Source organism: Lipotes vexillifer, unplaced genomic scaffold (assembly GCF_000442215.2).
Source record: "Lipotes vexillifer unplaced genomic scaffold, Lipotes_vexillifer_v1.1 scaffold426, whole genome shotgun sequence".
Classification (NCBI taxonomy): Eukaryota; Metazoa; Chordata; class Mammalia; order Artiodactyla; family Lipotidae; genus Lipotes; species Lipotes vexillifer.
Window position 1 is genome coordinate 2,058,526 of NW_006779491.1, and position 19,886 is coordinate 2,078,411.

The window sequence follows — 19,886 nt, forward strand, 5'->3', positions numbered from 1 at the left end:
CCAGAGGTGATTAGGAAGTTTGCCCACCCAAAGCAGCTGGCCCTTCGATTGGTGATCTTTTCTCAAGTTTATTCTGCCTCTCCTGAGATCTGGGCTTTGGTCCAGAGTTGACCCTACCCTGCCACCTGTAACCTTTGGGGCAGGATAAGATGTTCCAGACCCTGCCTGACAACTGACCTTAAGAGTTTGATCATGTTTGCTCAGGAGGTGAGGTTCACGCAATAAAGAGCAGGGGGAGGGCTTGGACGAGGTATAAAAGACCTGGAAGTTTCCAGGGGGTTACTTTGCACTTGAAAGCGCCAGGTGAGGGGTGACAGAGGTGTGGGCTGAGGGGTGACAGGGATGCCTGGATTTGAATTAAAGGGGATTCACGCTGAGCTGAAAAAGAGGCTTCCTGGATTGAATGGCTGGGGAGACCTGCGTGTCAGCTAACCGGGGCGTCTGGGTGTGAGCTAGTCTTAGGTGTAAGGATATCTGGATCTCAGCTGAAGGACTGGGGACACCTGGGATACACCTACGGCCAGATTTGTGTTAGTGGAGAAGGAGGTATGACAAATAGCCCAGGTGCCTGGGATCTCCTATCTTAAGCTGGTTCCGATTTCTTCTCCAACTTCTCGGTCTATCCCACCTGCACCAGAACTGCTCAGACAGTGCTGTTGGCTGTTTCTTCTATCACCACCTTCACTCTCCAAGTGACCCAGAGACACACGGCTAAAAACGCTCCTTTCCTTCTGCTTTGAGACGAGGATGAAACTAGGAATTTAAACTATGCCCCAGATGTCCCACAGACTGGGCCAATCTACCACAGGCCTACTCCAGTTAAGTTTTGCTCTGACTCCTGGTTTGATAAGCTCAACCATCTCTAGGATTTGGAGATGTCCTCCACTTCTTTAGAAAACTCCTTTCCTGCTTTGTGCCAGGAGGAAACAGGGCTTGACACAGCTTAATCCAGATAGAAGGTCAGGATTGATCTTCTGGCTTGGGAGGGAAGAGGAGGATCGGCTGTAGCCAGACCGGAGAGAGGCAGAGGGATTGAGGACACATAAGACAGTATTTGTGACAAGCAGGACTGGAGAGTGTGGACAGTTCTTTCTAAGACCAAGACTGGGTGGATGAGGTCTGAGTTGAAGGACCAAGAAACCCGAGCCTCAACTGGAGATCAGGGGTGCCTGGGTAAATGATATCTGGAGGGATAAGGGTAAACGTTCACTTTCTCCTTTCTTCCCACTCCAGCCCCAGGATGCTGACCGTTGCTTTTCTTGCCCTTCTTTGTGCATCAGCCTCTGCCAGTAAGCGTAAGTGAGAAACCAGGAGCCCAGCACTAGAGTCAGGGGAAGCAGCTTCCTGTACTGCTGGTGGCCAAGGCTGTCAGTGGCTGACTTGGGGTGGTGGGAACTGAGTTGTGGGGGGAATAAGGGTGGTGGGGAGAAACTGAGCTCTCAGGGGATTTCTCCCCCCAACTCCTCCTTTCCCTCCAGTTCAGGCCAACTCCTCCTCTTTCAGTGGAGAGTATGGAGGCCTTGGAGGAAAGCGATTCTCCCATTCTGGAAACCAGCTGGATGGCCCCATCACTGCCATTCGTGTCCGAGTTAACAGCTACTACATCATAGGGTAAGATTCTTTGCGTTTCTGTGGTTTGGGGACCTTCTAGGACCTTACTAAATTGTGAATTTCTCAGTCACTTTGGGTCACATCTGTTTCAATCAAGTCACAGGGATAACATGATATGGAAAAATTATTAGAGGACTTGGATTTGAGACCTGTGCTGTCGAAACCCCTAACACTCCCACACTTGTGATCTTGGGTAAATCATATACCATCAACTCAGAGGGACCTGGAAGTTGTCCCCAGCCCAAGGTTTAAATCCCCTCTGGCATGCTCCATCTTTGCTTGATGGCTCTCCCAAAACTTTATCCTTCTGATCCTGGATTTGTATCCTAGCACAGCATGGACAAGTCTCTTCCTTCATCGGAGCCTTTCAGATGTTTGAAAAATCCCTTTTCTTCTTTCAAGTAGGGGGTGGGGGCCTGGTGGGAGTGTAGACTTCAAAGTCAAGCTCTGATATTCACTGTCTGGGTGATTCTGGGCAAGTTGTTTTCCCTCTGTGAGCCTGTTTGTCAGCAAAATGAGGAGTTGAAGTTCCATGTATGATCTCCAAGGGCTTACCCAACCCTCACATTCTGTGGGACTGGCAGGGGGTTTGTCATCCCTGTCACTAGTCTGAAGGTCTCAGCCTGTAGGCCAAGAGGTCCTGAATTCTGATCACCTTACTCAGTGTCTCCCTTCCTTCCCTCCTCACCCCTGCCCCTAGTCTCCAGGTGCGCTACGGCAAGGTGTGGAGCGATTACGTGGGTGGCAAGTTGGGAAAGCTGAAAGAGATCTCCCTGTACCCTGGGGAATCAGTGGTCCAGGTGTCGGGAAAGTACAAGAGCTACCTGAGAAAGCTGGTCTTTGTGACTGACAAGTCCCGCTTCTTGACTTTTGGGAAAGACAGAGGCAAGAGTTTCAAAGCTGTCCCCTTGCACCCCAACACTGTGCTACGATTCATCAGTGGCCGATCTGGCCAATCCATTATCAATGCCATTGGCTTCCACTGGGGTGTCTACCCCAGTGAACACGAGAACTGCTGAGCTGTCCTGCAACACTGCAGTGGGGGTATGGGAACCCCTCACCACTAACCACCATCCACCTGTCTCAATAAAAAAAATAATAAAAGGGCATGGCTAAAGTGTGTGTATGGGTGCCTGCAGCTGGGATCCACCTCTTGACTCTGGGTATGGATGTGTGAGTCTCATTTCTGGCTAGTTGTCAGACGTCAATCTGGGGAAGAGTGGGAGGATGAGGGAGAGAGGTGTAAGAATCCTGGGCTTTTCTTCATAATTTATTAAGAGGAGATAAGATTCTGGGCTGCACCAATTCTTTTTTTCAAGTGTTTACCCAAGCTGGAGTTCTAAGGCTGAAGGTAAGACCTAGTTGTGGCTTATTGCGAAAACCCCAGATGTTCCACTCTCCAGCCCTTTTCTGCCCTTTGTCTTCCCCTTGAGATAGTGCCTCTCCACCCAAAGGCTGTTAACCTCACTCTCCTGACCTTACCCCACTCACTGTACGTGGGTGGCCTGAGCCATCATCCTTTGTTATTTCCCAGAACCCACCTGACTCCCAAAATTTAGCCTAAGTTCCTGCCAAGGGTTCTGCCTATTACCCCAGCCTAGTTCCTCCTCACCTTTACTCATAAGCCCTGGTGTCCTTGCTCAGCTCTCTCAGACCGCAGTTCTTTCCTCAGGAAGCCACCACCTCCTCAACAGCTTCCACTCTGCCAATATTACCCTCAAAACAAGGGCATCCCAAGGTGGGGGGGTGGGGGGGTAGAGATTTCCATCATGGGTTTCCATGAAGAGAAGGGGCTGGTTAGAGTCCAGAGGAAGCATTAGGGTGACTGGATAGATTGAGCAAGGATACAAAGTTGCTTTGGAAATAATTCTTAGGACTCTAGCTCCCGGTCCTAAATTTTTGACAGTATTTTGTTTGTTTTCTTTTTTGTGTGTGTGGTGGCAATTGGGGGCGGGGGAACTTACTCACTGCTCCCAATAAGTTTATACACATCCCAGAGAATCCCAGTCACATTTCTTCACAATTAGACGAAGATAACAGTTATGCACATGTAATTTTATAAAGAAATATTAACATTACACAAAATTATGCCTAGTCTGTTTTTATAAAAATTCCTTTATTTCTCTCAATTCCATGGAATGGAATACTATGCCACTGTAATTATATTTTTATTGAGATATAAATCACATAGTATAAAATTCACCCTTTTAGAGTGTGCCATTCAGAGGTTTTTAGTATATTCACAAATTGTGCAACCACCACCACTCTCTAATCCCAGAATACTTTTACTAACTCAAAAGAAACCCCATCCCCATTAAGTAGTCACTCTCCATTCTCCTCTCCCCCAGGCCCTGGTAACCCTCATCTACTTTCTGTCTCTATGGATTTGCCTATTCCGGACATTTCTTACAGATCAAATTATACAACAATGTGGCCTTTTATGTCTAGCTTCTTCCATTTAACATAATATTTTCAAGTTTTATCCATGTTATAGCATGTATCAGTACTTCAGTCCTTTTTATGGCTGAATCTGACAGACTTTTGACAGATCAGATATCTGGTCAACTGTAGGAAAGCCTCTGTTTTCACACTATGCCCACTTAAGGCACTGGCACCTCAGAGGCAGCATGGCACAAGGGGACTAAGGGAAGGGATTGCTGGCTCTTATCTAGTCTACACATTAGGTTTTGGCAGGAGATTATGATTGAAGAAAATATCCCCTTACTTAAAAACTTAAGCTTTAAAATTGCTGAATTAAGCTAATCACACATTTACCAAATATCCCCTGCTAGGATCTGGTTCTTTCCCTCTAGTCAAACTGTTTTATTGGTGCCATAACAAAGGTGTTTCTCATAGGATGCTAAAGGAGCCAAAAAGAAGGCTAACTTTCTCTGGGAGGTCAGGGAAGACTCTGTGTGTGTGTGTGTGTGTGTGTGTGTGTGTGTGTGTGTGTGTGTGTGTGTGGTGTAGGGGAACAGTACTAGGCCCAGCTTATGCAGAAATATGAAGATATGAGAACTACAAGTGGTTCAGTACAGGTAAAATGCAAAGCACAATTGGGCCAAAGATGAAGCCTCACGGAAAGGCAGGGACCGCGAATATCATACTGAACTATTTAAACTTTATCTTATGAGTTGCGGGGAGCCACTGAAAACTTTGCCCAGGGGATTGATAAGATTTAGAAGAATATATAATTTTCCTGGTATAAGTGGGGAAAATGGACTAAAGGTAAAGCAAGATGAGATACGAAAATAGTTAAGAGACTAGTTCTAGATCAGAAATGATGTCTATACAAAGACAGTAATATAAGGAAAAGAGAAAAGGGAAGAATTTGAGAGATTTGAGGTGGAAGATAGGCTCAGAAGAACTTGATAACTGAATGCACGAGGGTGAGTGAAGGAGAACCTAGCAGAACTACCATGTTAGTAGCTTGGGAAACTGGGAAGACTGTTACTCTCTGAGATGGGGAATACAAAAGAAAAGTTAATTAGCTTTTGGACCCATTGAGTTTTGAAATATAGTTGATTTACAATGCTGTGCCAATCTCTTCTGTACTGCAAAGTGACTCAGTTACACACATTCTTTTTTTTATATTCTTTTCCTTATGGTTTATCACAGGATATTGAATATAATTCCCTGTGCTATACAGTAGGACCTTGTTTTTTATCCATCCTATATATAATAGTTTGCATCTGCTAACCCCACACTCCCAGTCCTTCCCTCCCCGACCCCTCCCCCTTGGCAACCACAAGTCTGTTCTCTGTTTGTGAGTCTGTTGCTGTTTTGTAGATAGGTTCATTGGACCCACTGAGGGTTTTTTTTTTTCTTATAAATTTATTTTTATTTTTGGATGCGTTGGGTCTTTGTTGCTGCGAGCGGGCTTTCTCTAGTTGCAGCGAGCGGGGGCTACTCTTCATTGCAGTGTGCAGGCTTCTCATTTCGGTGGCTTCTCTTGTTGCGGAGCACAGGCTCTAGGCGTGCGGGCTTCAGCAGTTGTGGCACACGGGCTCAGTAGTTGTAGCACACAGGCTCTAGAGAGCAGGCTCAGTAGTTGTGGCGCACAGGCTTAGCTGCTCCGCAGCATGTAGGATCTTCCCAGACCGGGGCTTGAACCTGTGTCCCCTGCAATGGCAGGCGTATTCTTAACCACTGCACCACAAGGGAAGTTCCCCCATTGAGTTGTTTTGTTTTTTTTTTGCGGTACGTGGGCCCCTCACTGTTGTGGCCTCTCCCGTTGCGGAACACAGGCTCCGGACGCGCAGGCTCAGCGGCCATGGCTCACGGGCCCAGCCGCTCCGCGGCATGTGGGATCTTCCCGGACCTTTGGATGCGTTGGGTCTTTGTTGCTGCGAGCGGGCTTTCTCTAGTTGCAGCGAGCGGGGGCTACTCTTCATTGCAGTGTGCAGGCTTCTCATTTCGGTGGCTTCTCTTGTTGCGGAGCACAGGCTCTAGGCGTGCGGGCTTCAGCAGTTGTGGCACACGGGCTCAGTAGTTGTAGCACACAGGCTCTAGAGAGCAGGCTCAGTAGTTGTGGCGCACAGGCTTAGCTGCTCCGCAGCATGTAGGATCTTCCCAGACCGGGGCTTGAACCTGTGTCCCCTGCAATGGCAGGCGTATTCTTAACCACTGCACCACAAGGGAAGTTCCCCCATTGAGTTGTTTTGTTTTTTTTTTGCGGTACGTGGGCCCCTCACTGTTGTGGCCTCTCCCGTTGCGGAACACAGGCTCCGGACGCGCAGGCTCAGCGGCCATGGCTCACGGGCCCAGCCGCTCCGCGGCATGTGGGATCTTCCCGGACCGGGGCACGAACGCGCGTCCGCTGCATTGGCAGGCGGACTCTCAACCACTGCGCCACCAGGGAAGCCCCCCCCATTGAGTTTTGATGTATCTGTGGCACATTCTGGAATGGGGACATGTCTGGATCCAACACTGGGCAGAGGGATATTTGGGAATAAAGCTTTGATATGAGTTTGATATAGGGCTTAGATTCAGGAGTCACCAGCACATAGATAATGAAGTTCAAGTCATGGGTATGGAAGAAGTCACCCAGGGAAACTGTAGGCATATAAAATGATGAAAGGCTGAAGCCAGAGAGGACTGGGTAACACCAGAGTTTGACAGTTGGTCCGAAGAAGAAGAATCAGTTAAAGAAACAGAGAATGGAGTGGTCTCGGAGGTGAAGGGAAGGAGGAGTGATGCACTCAAAGGCAAGACAGAAATTTCAAGGAGTGGTTAATGCCTCTGAGAAGTCAAGAAAAGGACAGACTTCAGTTTCTTTAGCTTTGGCAATCAGAAGGTCATTTATAATCTTGACAAAGAAAGTTTTGGCTGGAACCTGAAAGTTGGAGCCAGGCTGCAATTGGTTAAGGAAGGAACGGGAAGTGAGGAAATACAGCGGCAAGAATTGAATATCTCAAGAAGTCTGGCTCTAGAAAGGCAGAAAATTATGTAAGTAATATTTGTGGAGGAAAGAGGAGATAATCGATGGAGCAAGGTCTCAGAAGAGATTGGCAAGGATGCTTTATGTAGGTGTTGGAGCAGGAAACTTTAAGAGAGAAGAAAATAGAGTGAAGGTATAGGTTAGTTTGTATGTGGAGTAGGTAAAGAGTGAAACTTGAGGGAGTTAACACCTAGCCTTTACTTGTTCAGTTAAATAAGTAAAGTTACTTGCTGTGTCAGTCAGGTTCCACAAGAGAAAGAACCACAAAGAGATATATGTACATATATACATAAAGAGATTTATTGCAAATAATTGGTTTATGCAGCTGTGGAGGCTGGCTAGGCAAGTCTGAAATCTGTAGGGCAGGCCAGCAATCTGGAAACTTCCAGGCAGGAGGAGATGTTGCAGTCTACAGGTGGAATTTCTTCTTCCTCAGGGAAACCTCACTTGGGCTCTCTTTTTTTCCCTTCAGAATACGTTATTAGGTTATCAAAACCTACACTTTTAGTAACTTCATTTTATTTTTCAAAAAAGTTTTACCGCTTTATTAAAATATAATTGACAAATAAAAATTGTAACATATTTAGTGTACAAAGTGATGATTTGATATACATAGTGAGTCCCCAAGCTCCCACTGCAGAGCGCAACAGGGAGAGCCATGTCAAGGGAACACAGGGCCAGGCCTCTTGAGCAGCCCCAAGAATAGAGAGGCCTCAACCTGCACAAGCTGATGCAGTCATCCAGGAGACAGCTGAGGTCAAATCCCTAAACAACCATCCCAACAGAACCAATTCTCTAGTAACAGAAGACTCCCTTTTAGGCTACAGCTCATGGATTTCAAGAAAGTTTTTGGTCCAAAAAATTCAAGTCTAGCCAATGAAAGTGTGCAATTCTTGGTGTTATCATGAATGTGGACCTGTATGTGCTGGGGAAAGACAGCAAATACAGAACAATTTTTTTTTCCCCTAAATTTTTATTTATTTATTTTTGGCTGCGTTGGGTCTTGGTTGCTGTGCATGGGTTTTCTCTAGTTGTGGCGAGGGGGGGCTACTCTTTGTTGTGGTGCACGGGCTTCTCATTGCGGTGGCTTCTCTTGTTGCGGAGCATGGGCTCTAGGCACGGGGCCTTCAGTAATTGTGGCTCGCGGGCTCTAGAGAGCAGGGTCAGTAGTTGTGGCACACGGGCTTAGTTGCTTCGTGGCATGTGGGATCATCCCAGACCAGGGCTCGAACCCGTGTCCCCTGCATTGGCAGGCGGATTCTTAAACACTGTGCCACCAGGGAAGCCCAGACCAATTATTAACATAGGCTATATGAAAGAACATTAAGGATGACTTCAGGTAGGAAGACAATATTAATATGTTTACATGTTAACATGTCATACATGTTTATCTATTTCAGGGAAAACAGTAGGGAGAGATGAAAAATGGAAGAGACAACTAACATTTATTGAGCATCCATTATAAGTTTGGTACTCTTCAAAATTACCTCATTTAATTGTGACTACAATTCTATTGGAAAGTAGTAGCACTGTTCCCATTTTTCAGATGAAGTCACCAAGACAGAAGGCAGTTGATATGTTTGTAGGTGATGAGAGTCACAGGGACAGATGTCAGAGGTCACTGTGTCCCCTCCCCCCAAACTTACACCCTTGCCTATTCCCCATTAGTATTTAATAACTGAGCAAATCCAAGCAAAAAGAAACTTTTTGTTCCAATTTTCTGCTTCAGTTTGCCATCCAAAGGAAATTCACCCAGAAACACTATGAATCTTAGTAGGGCAAATGAAAATGAGATCTGTTATCCTTAGTACAAAATTAGAGCTAAGAAAAATTACATTACTTCACTTGGTCATATTACAAGTATTTATTAGGTGCCTGTGATGTACCAGGCACTCTGCTAAATGTTGTTATTATACTTGTTCAAAGTCACAAACATAGTATGTAGCAAAATCAGGATTAAACTCAGGTCTTTCTGATGTTAAAACCCCGGGCATTTTTCACACGTCCTTGATTTTCAAATATCTTAGAAACAAAATCTTACAAGGAATGCCAATATGAGGACCACACAGTTGGGAAATCATGTCATGCTTCCACACACGAGTTTTGACAAATGCATATGCCTGTGTAACCCAAACTACTATCAAGATATAGGACATTACCATCACCCCAGAAAATTCCCTCTGGGCCCTTCCCAGCCACTTCCTGCCCCCAGTTCTCAAGAGGCAAATCACTTTTCTGACTTTGTCACCACAGACTATTTCAGCTTGTTCTGCATTCAATCTGTTATTACATATCATGTAGCCTTTGCACTCATGAGAGAATAAGAGTGAAAAAGCAAACTACATCTTAGTATTGTTAAGAAAATAGTTTTAACTTTATAGAGACCAGGGACCCCCATTTTGAGAATACCTGCTCTAGAGATTACAATCTTTTGTTTTGTTTTAAACGTTAATATTCTTTTTTGTCTTCTCAAGACAACCTCTGCAGAGCAAGCCTCATCATTCCAGTGAGCACAGCAAACTTGCCCATGCACAGCAGCCACCAAAGGTGACCTCAGTGCCTTTAGGAAAGGGCCTGTGTACAGCTCGGCCGGACCCCCAGGAACTCCTCTGGGTAGTGCCCACCCACCCCCCCCCGCCCGTGGCTCTTATATAATTAATTGTACGTGAAATGAAGGAAAGGGTGTCCACATGGGGGAGACTGGCATGGTTTCTTGGACACCCATGGTGCTCTATTATCTGAGGACTCCTTCTCCACCTCGCCCCCCAAGTCTGGTTCTCTCTTTTCCAGCCCGCATTCTCTTCCTCATCACTGTTGCTATGCCTGCTGTCCCAGATGACCCTCATTTAACCTTCCCAGGCTTGAAGGACAGAATTATCTGCTTCATCCACTAGTCTCTTTCCAATTTTTATGGCATAAGCTCTTGTATTCAACTTTCCTCTGCTCTCCTTTGCTACTTAAGGATCTAGTTTGGAAGTTTGTTTTTTTTTTTTAATTACTGCTTCTTTCTCTTGGAATATCAGGTGTTTAACAACCCTAATTTCCACCAGGCAGATGCAGATCTTGATACCCTTCCCTTATAATTCTTTGTTTATTGTCTGTCACCATCACCCAGCCCCACACCCATCTCCCCCACGAAAAAAATTAACTCCAGGAAAATAAGAACCACATCTGTCTTCTTGTTCACCATGGTATCCCCACCACCTAAGACAGTGGCTAGCACACTACAACTGAACACTGTGAACGGAATTATCTTATTCTCTTTGAATATCAGTTGTTTAACAATCCTAATTTCCACTAGGCAGATGCAGATCCCTAGGAAGCAGATCCAACCATTATTCCCTTTCAAGAGCTGAAGAAATGGAGGCACAAAGAGGCTAAATATCTCTACCCCAGGCGGCCTGGCAACAAAGCCCCGTACATAAGCTATTTTTTCAACCTCAGAAGCCCTGACTCCCTGACCTATGCTCTTTCCACTATTTCTGGCAGGTAACTTACCAAATATCTGGGAACTGGCAACAAATGTGAAAACATGAAAAGCCCCTGTGTAAAGCGCAGGGAAGACCAAACTGCTAATCATCTAATAGCTCTCGAAGAGTGGTCTTGGAAATTCTGGAGATCCCTGAGACACTTTCAGAGGTCTTCAAGGTCAAAATTATTTTCATAATAAAACTGAGATGCCATTTGACTTTTTCCCTTGCATTCTTCCTTGGGTATACTGCCGAGTTTTCAAGAGGTTATATGATATGTGTGATATTACAACAGACTGACTACAGAAGCAGACATGAGAATCCTGGTATTTTGTCTTGAATCAGACATTAGATTTGTAAAAATGTAAAACAGTGCCACTCTTGTTACTATTTTTTTGCTTTGGAAAATAGTCATTTTTAAAATTAAAATGTTTTCTATGTTCTACGTAATGGGTTTGTTATTGTAATTTTTGGCAATTTTTTTAATGGAGATATAATTCACATAACATAAAACTTACCATTTGTAAGTGTACATTTTAGTGGTTTTTAGTACATTCACTATGTTGTGCAACTATCACCACTGTCTAATTCCAGAACATTTCCATCACCCCCAAAAGAAATTCCATACCTATTAGCAACAGTCCCGGTTCATCAACCCCTTACCATCCCTTGGCAACCATTAATCAACTTTCTGTCTCTACATATTTGTTTCTGTAATTTCTAAGTGCATTAATACATGTTTTAAACTTGTATGCATTTCTAACACAGTAAATATGGATAAATAAAGTCCATATAAACAGAAGATCTTTGGGGCCTCAGTTTTTAAGAATTCAGAGGGATCCCAAGCCCCCCAAATTTGAGAACCACTGGTCTAATATTTGTTTTTTGATAGGCTGGACATAATGTCTAAATCAGGGCCCTACCAGGAGCTCAAAGATGGGATGATCATCCCTGGTTAGCTTCCAGAAGGGATAGGGAACTACTTAACAGACAACTAAACCCACAGGACATGGGACCAAGGGTGAAGTTGACTAACTAACAGACCGAGCCATGCTTTAACCCTCACTCCGACGTGTTGAGTGCTGAGTTACAAAGTAAAGAACATCCGAGCTGTTCTCCTCGGCTCAGACATGCGACATAAGGGGACACAAATGTCACCTGGCCTCTGCACCCCAGACTGGCTGTGGGCTCAGCAAGAGGTGAGTGCAGCGTGATTGTCCACAATCCAGCCTGGGCCTGACCTAAAATAGTGACCAGACATTAAAATTAAATTACCGTTAAATTAAAGCAATTAAAGCACCGTTGACTTGTCCTGAGGGCAAGTCCCCAAATCCACAAAACAATTCCCGCCTCACAAGCGCGAGAAACAACTTCTGAAGCAAGAAATTGTAAAACCGAAGACCACTACTAGTCGTTTAGAATAATCCCATTTCCGCGAACATCTTCCTTATTCCCATAATGTGTCTAATTATGCCACTAGAATAGCAAAAATTGTATTCAGTTCAGAGAAATTTTTGGATAAATCGATGAAGTGCCTTCGATCACCCTCTGCTTGATTCGTACCAAAATTCGTAGTTATTTGAGGGGGTAAAAAAATGAGGCGAAAACTCTACACTTAACGCAAATCTATGCCTCGAAACGCAGAAGGTAAAAGAAACCCAGTGCCGCGCGGCGCTCAGCAGCTCCCCTGACGGCCACTGTCGCCAACGCGTCGGGCTCCGGAGTTTGCGCGGGAGCGCCAGTCGGACGTCAACGGCCGCGTAGCCGACGTGCGCGTATGCATTCTACTCCGGGGGAAACATTTTCTTGCAGGACCCGGAGGCGAGCCCTAGAGGGCGGAATAGGGGCGAGGCACAAGCTGAGACTTCCGGCGGCAAGTAGCCGTGATTGGTGGATCCCGGGAAAGAGGGCGGGGCAGCGGGAAATTCGAATGGAGAGGCGGGCCCAAGGAAGGAGTAGGATGGACGTGGGGGTCCCGGCGCGGAGGCGACGCGAGATGGCGGCGGTGACCTCGGGTACGCGAGCCCGGGCAGGGTGGGTGCCGTGGTCTGGAGACTTGTGGGGCGATAGGTCGGAGTCCGGTCCCGGCTCCGCGAGTTGTCCGGGAGACCCAGGAATAGCGCGGGGGCGGGCGGCTGGGGGGGGAGCTGGGAGTATGGGAGTCGTAGGCTGCTTCCTCCTCACTGTTTCTTGCTGTCGACGCAGATCAGTAGACCCGGGTTGAGACCTGGTTCCGGCGCACTTTTGAGCCCAGCGCACTTTTCCCTTGTGAGCTTCAGTTTTCTTCGTAAAATGGGGACAATGACCCATCTCAGATTACAAGAGAAAGCGAGCGAAGAGTAGCTAATACTCTAACCATAGGGACAAAAGGGAGCTGGATGCGCCTCTGGGGGAAGGGTTCATGTATGACGTGTTGTTTGGGTGCAGGGAGATCCCTGAGAGAGGTAAGAGTTTCAGACGGGCTGCAGCTGGGTGAGCTGACAGCATAGGATGTGCTGGGATCACAGCAAAGGGAAATAAGGGACTGTTTGTCTCCTTACGCTCTAGCCTTGGCAGTCAGCGCTATTTTAGGGTTGGAAAGGCTGTTAGGACATTCAGAATCTTGTTCTGCTCTCTTCCTGTAGACTGAATTCTGACCAGTGATTATAATGGTCACCTTAGTAATTTATTTGAGACCTTAGTGTTTGTCAGCCCCTGTGAAGAAACAGCTATCTAGTAGGATGTCAAACACATGCCGAGCCCTTGGTAGGTGCCAGGCACAGTTGTAAGTACTTTATGGTGATGAATCATTTAATCTCCACACAATGCTATGAGGTGGCTTGCTGTTATTGTTCCTGTTTTACAGATGAAGAAACTGAGGCATAGATGGGTTAAAAAGCTTGCCCAAAGTTAACACAACTAGTAAATATTAGGGTCTGAATTCACACCCAAGCAGTCTGATTCCAGAGCCTCTGCCCTTGACCATTATGCCCAAGCACATGATATTCCTGCTGTCTGAGCAAAACACCCCCTCACCCTTGTAAGACCCACTGTGTCTGGTACACAGTAGATATCATAAAAATGCTTGAATGAACATTGTCCCTTCCCTAGAGGAGCTTACAGTCTGTTTCAGTAGATAGTCATATAAATCTATAGCATGAAAAGCAACGAGAGCTATGTATAACCTGCTATAGGGAGCGCAGAAGCTGAAGTAAACCCTTGGGTATTCTGGGAAGACTTCATTAAGGAAGTGATATTTGAAGTGGGTTTCGGAGGTTGGATAGGAGTTTGCCAGGCTTTGGTGGGATGAAAAGACCACCAAATGATCGATTTCTTTTTTATGATGTAAAGAGAGGCCAAATATGCTCTCTTTGGCTCAATTTCCTCATCAGTAAAAGAAGAGTTAAGTTGAATGAAGCTTGGGAATTGTGGGAGAGGGGAAAATTAGGAGAAATAATTAGAAGTGCTAGCTTTGCCCAACCTTGAAGTTGCTTTTATGATGAAAGGGATAGACCATTGGCAGATGTGTGCATGTGATTCTCCATCTGTCCTCCCCTGGACTGTGAGCTTTGAGGCAAGAATGGCAGTGGCCACTTTTATGAAGAAAACAGGAAACGAACAAGCCAATGTTTTATGTTAGTCAGTCAGATCTTAATTTGTTCAGCAAATATTCCCTGAGAGCCTAGTCTGTGCCTGGCATTGGGAATATAAAGGTGAGCAGAGTTCACAGTTACTTGGAGAAGACAGACAAATATGCAGTTACAGTGGAGTGTGATGAGTGCTTGGATGGAGAGCCCATGGAGAGCCATGGGCACACCTAACAGAGCCTTAATGGGGCAGTAATTTTACAAGGGAAGGGTTTTTTTTAGAGGAAGTAAGGTGTAAGGATTTACCTCAATTGCTTGGGAGGTGGCAGGAGGTGTGGTAAGGAAGATATTCCAAGGAGAGAGAATAGCATATGCAAAGGCCCAAAGGTGTGAGAGAACTTGGTGTGTTGTAGGGATTGAAGAAATTCATTGTGACTGAGAGCTTACAATACAAGGAAGGAAGTGGAGGGAGAATGATTGGAAGGGAATGAGACTGGAGGCAAGGAGACCAGCTGGGAGGCTGTTGAGATGAAGACAACCTTGGCAAAGATTGTGCAGTGGGGATGGAGAGAAGTAGACTCATTTAAAAAGGTAGACTTGACAGATGTTAATGAAGAACTGGTGTGGGAAATGAGAGAGAAGGTGGAGTTAAGAAAGACTCTCCCATCTTTGGGATTTGTTCCATTTATTTACATTAGAGAGCATAGAAGGAAGATGGGGTTGCAGAGAGATGGGGAAGGATTCAGTTTAAGATGGGTGCAGTTTGAAATACCTGAGAACCATGTAAGAAGAGGTGTCAGGGCAACAGCTGGGAATGCAGATCCGAAGTTCAGGAGAGCCTGTGGTGTGGAGGTGTCAATTAGGAGTCATCAGCTTTGAGGCGGTAACTGAAGCCAAGAGAGCAGGTGACCTTGCTCATGATCAGTCAGTCAGTAGTGGTTCTCAACTAGGGGCAGTTTTGTTCCCCATGGGGACATTTGTGATGTCTGGAGATATTTTTGGTTGTTACACTGGTGGGGCAGGGGGGGTATGTGCTACACTTCCTACAGTGCACAGGGGGCCCCACCCCCAAAGAATTGTCCAGCCCCCAATATCATTAGTGCAGAAATTGAGCAACCCTGATCTGGAGAGAGGATAGAAGGAGTTTAGGAAAAACATTTAAGACTGGCAGAAACTGAGAAGGAGTGAATAGAGAGCTGGTGGGTGGCAGGGAAACTAAGGGAAAAGTAGTTTCCCAAAGGAAAGCAGATCAAGGGTGTTGAATACTGCTGCGAAGTCAAACAGGATGGGGACTGAGCTTGCCTATTGTATTTAGCAGTAAGGAGGTCATTGGTGACCCTGCTGAGGGCAGAAGTGAGTTGCTGCCTTGAGGGGAGTGAGTAGCAAGAGAAAGAGGGTAATAATAACAATAACAATAGCTTATGTTGCCGAGTACTTACTGCCAGCACTGTGCTAAACATTGTATGTACATTATTTCTCTGACTCCTCACAGTCTTAAGAGGGTAGACACTGTCATTTTTATAACAAGTAACTAAGGCTTCAGCTTCCCTGGTGGCTCAGTGGTTAAGAATCCGCCTGCCAATGCAGGAGTCACGGGTTGGAGCCCTGGTCCCGGAAGATCCCACATGCCGCAGAGCAACTAAGCTCCCTGAGCCACAACTATTGAGCCCACGTGCCACAACTACTGAAGCCCATGCGCCTAGAGGCTGTGCTCTGCAACAAGAGAAGCCACCGCAATGAGGAGCCCACGCACTGCAAGGAAGAGTAGCTCCAGCTCTCCACAACTAGAGAAAGCCCGCGCACAGCAACGAAGACCCAACACGACCAAAAATAAATAATTAATTTTTTTAAAAAAGGTAACTATCCAAAAACAAACAAACAAAAACCAACGCTTGAAGAGGTTAAGAAGCCTTCCCAAGGTCACACAGCTGGTAGATGGAACTTGTCTCCGACTCTAAGGCCCATGGGGATACAAAGATGAAGGGGCTGAGAAGGCCCGAGGAATCACATAATGAACTTTGGAGTTAGACCTTCATCTGAAACTGTCACTAGCTAGCTGTTGACTATGGGCAACCTAGCTAACCTCTCTATACTGACGTTTCCTCATTTGGAAAATGGATGAATATATAATAAAACATTTACTGAGCTTTTATCAAGTACCAGTGCTGTGCTAAGCCCTTTTACATGAATTACCTTATTATTGCCTTAACAGCCCAACAAATAGTTATTTTTATTTATTCCCACTTTTACAGGTGTAGAAATTGAGGCACAGGAATGGAAAATCATTTCCCCAGGTTATTTAGTTAGTTGTAAGTGGCAGAGTTGGGATTAGAACCCAGGCCATCTTACCTTGAATTTTTTCCAACCTTGAATTATTATCAACCTGCTTACTATGTACTAGTTACTCTGTTGACATTTTACTTCTTTCAATCCTTGTTAAACTCTTCCCAGGCCCTCCCCACCCCATTTTATAGACAAGGAAACTGGGGCATATGGATGTTAAATCACTTGCCCAGGGTCACAAGCTAATAAGTGTTAGAGCTGGAATTTAAATTCAGCTCTGTCTAGCCAGAGTCTATACTCTTTCTTCAACACCAGACTTCCCCTTCCCTTTGTATTGATCACTGAACTTCCTTAAGTGCTTCTGTATCTGCCATCTTTCTCTGTTCTCACCAAAAAAACCCTGGGAAAGATAGGAAAGGAGAGGCTCCTGCACACATTTTTGACAAGTCAGTGAACCTCTTTGCCTCTTAGCTTTCTTATCTGCACAGGTGCATCTGCAGGTTTCTACTTACTTCTGACTTTTAGGATTGCCATGAGGGTCAAGTGAAAACTAGATGCCCAAGTGCTTTGTAAACCTTAAAGTGAGAAATGGTGTTACTAGCTTCATTTGTCAGATGAAGGAACAGAGGCTCATTTTTTGTGTTTTTTTAATATTTATTTATTTGGCTGCGTTGGGTCTTAATTGCGGCATGTGGGATCTTCCTTGCGGCACGCAGAATCTTTTGTTGTGGCATGCAGGCTCTAGAGTGCACGGGTTCAGTAGTTGCAGCACACGGGCTCAGTAGTTGCGGCACGCGGGCTCAGTAGTTGTGATGTGCGGGCTTAGTTGCCCTGCGGCATGTGGGAGCTTAGTTCCCCAACCAGGGACCGAACCTGCGTCTGCTGCATTGGAAAGCGGATTCTTAACCACTGGACCACCAGGGAAGTCCAAGGCCCAGTTTTTGGAATGGACTGTCTGCTATGTGTATACCTTACTTATGCATAAGGTTCTTCCCAGGGTTAGTCTGTCCACCTTTTTGTCCTGCTGTTTCTGTGTGGCCAGCCTCTTGCCTTATATGAGGCCTGTGGTTCCCAACAACCAGCTGCTACCACCAGCAAAAAAGGAGAGAGTCAGAGCTACCAAGAACTTTCCCATGTACCCAGTTGGTACATCACAGGGAGGCAATACGACATCCTCATTAAAAGCAGATTTTTAGAGATGAGATCTAGGTTTGAATTCTGCTGTTAGCTGTGAGTTATAGTATGGTATCCTCCAATATAAAATAGAGAAATACCCTCCTCGTAAGATTTTTTTCAGCCCATTCAATCCTCACGGAAATAGAGACTTTTTTTTTTTAGTTTTATCTTAACTGTGTTTTCTGGTGATAAAAATAATTCATAATTCCCCCCCCAGCCCCCCGCCAAATGACTTAGATTTAATTATGGGAAGCAAACTAAACAGAAATCTTACCATAGATGATTGCATGTTAGCGTCTTTGCAAACTGAGCTGGGACAGAAAGGGACTGGGGTCTGCCTCTTAACCTCATTCCTTCCAAAGATGTCCACAGTGTCATTATTATTATTATTTTTTAATGCAAACATTACAGTATTACAGAACTGGGTAACATAGAAAATAAACCCACATAATCCCCCATTGAGAGAAAACCATCATTAACAGGTTGGCGGGGGGCATATGTATGTATGTATGTATTTATATGTATAATAAACCAGGTAAGAAACAAAGGCACAGAAAGGTCAGGTAGTTCATTGACTGATTTTAGATAGGGGCATATGTCAACTCTTAATCCTAGAACAACCCCATGAGGTCCTGGTCTGCTATACCTTGACTGATCAAAGTGTGTCCCACCAGCAGTAGCAGCATCACCTGGGAGTTGCTAGAAATGCAGAACCTTAGGCATCTCCCCAGGGACTGAAGCCAAATTCATATTTTAACTAGATCTTCCAGGTTATTTGTGTATACATTACAGTCTACACCCCACTGGACCTACTTACTAAGTAGGATAGAAACTGAGGCCAAGCTTGGGGACACCCACAGCATGGCCAGGGTAGAAAGAGCTTCCCCCGAAATGAGCTGTGGCCCCCAGCCCTCCCAGTGGTATCCGCAGGACCCCAGCCTCCAGGCCTCCTTCCCTGCCTCTGTTGTCAAGGTTACGGGGGTCTCTAGTCTACTAAGATGCTGGAGTTTTGTTCTGCTTATTCCTCTGAAGAGCAAAAAGACACAATATAGATTATGATACAAGATAAAGTAATAGCCGCATGGCTCCAGGCATAAAACACTGAGGTGCTTGGAAGAGCTGCTGTGCCTCTACGAGCGTCTTCACTGGTAAAATGGGACTAACGGAAGCTACCTCTCAGTGACACCATGGAGATTAAAGTGTGCCTAGCATGTAGTCAGTGCTTCGTAAATGTTAACGTTTGCTAAGTACGCGATCTGGTTTACAGTCCCAGCCTATAGATAATCTCTCTCCTTCAAACCTCCCCCACCCCGCCCCACTGCACTCTGCCTGAGACCATGTATTTGATTCATCTTTTTCTTCCATCCTGCCCTTCTGTGCTCGCCCTCACCAAGAGAACACACAGTTCTCCTGCCTCACCAGTTCTCCAAGGGGGCCGTGCTTTCACACCTCCAGGCTTTTGCACGTGCCTTTCTTTCTGCCTGGAATGCTTGGCAGTGACCCTACTCATCCTTCAAGGGTCAGCTAAGTTAACTACCTCCTCCTCCAAGACCCCTGCCCTTACTTCTCAGCAAAGCTACCAGCATACTTCACACCTAAAAATTGTCTTCTTCCAGGAGCCGGTCGCTGTCGGCTAAGCAAGGTGGGAGCTGGCCGGCGCCCACCTCCAGCTCGAGTAAGGGTAGCTGTGCGACTGCGGCCATTTGTGGATGGAGCAGCTGGAGAAAATGATACCCCCTGTGTACGGGGCCTGGACAGCTGTTCTCTAGAGATTGCCAACTGGAGGAACCACCAGGAGACTCTCAAATACCAGTAGGGTTCAGGCCACTCTCCCTCCTATCCTCTCTCTTCTAGGCCTGCTCACACTATCACTTGCCTAGACAGTTTCTCAGACCTGCCCCCTCAGGATCCTTGCTCCTTCCTTAGCACAGCTTTGTTCGCCACACCTTCGTTTGTTCATTCAGAAAATGTTCATAGGTGCCCACTGTGATAGGTTCTCTGTAGGATACTGTGCGGAAGACTGGGGGCCGTTCACGGTCTTACAGGGGAAATAGGCACAAAGTGGGGAAGGAGCAGCAAAGGTAAGCAGGGGAGCCCCTCCTCGGGTCTTGGGGAGGTGTGGGAAGGGTTGGGGGAGCACAGACCAGCTAGCCAACCCAGGCTACAGCTGGGTGGTGTTTGGGGACAGAACTCACAAGGGCAGCTACTTTAAAATTCCTTTGGAGATTTAAAGTTCAGCCTCCTTGGCCTGTTATTCTAGGCCAGAGGGTGGCAAACTACAGTCTGCAGGTCAAATCTGCCGAGAATCTTTTTTTTTTTTTTTTTTTTTTTTTTTTTTTT

General features: G+C 45.9%; 2 protein-coding genes across 2 annotated transcripts in view; both read left to right on the plus strand.

The window, feature by feature from the left end:
• Window positions 1-1,240: 1,240 nt before the first annotated feature.
• ZG16 (zymogen granule protein 16) lies at window positions 1,241-2,630 on the plus strand. The gene is made up of 3 exons (XM_007452834.1): window positions 1,241-1,295; window positions 1,479-1,611; window positions 2,312-2,630. The coding sequence occupies exons 1-3, from the start codon at window positions 1,241-1,243 to the stop codon at window positions 2,628-2,630; spliced, it is 507 nt and encodes a 168-aa protein (XP_007452896.1).
• A 9,819-nt stretch (window positions 2,631-12,449) lies between these two features.
• Window positions 12,450-19,886, plus strand: part of KIF22 (kinesin family member 22) — a 14,681-nt gene continuing 7,244 nt past the window's right edge. The window contains exons 1-2 of the mRNA XM_007452741.1: window positions 12,450-12,536; window positions 19,163-19,358. Of these exons, the coding sequence (XP_007452803.1) occupies window positions 12,452-12,536; window positions 19,163-19,358 (281 nt within the window). The 5' untranslated portion in view covers window positions 12,450-12,451. The remainder of the gene's footprint in view (window positions 12,537-19,162; window positions 19,359-19,886) is intronic.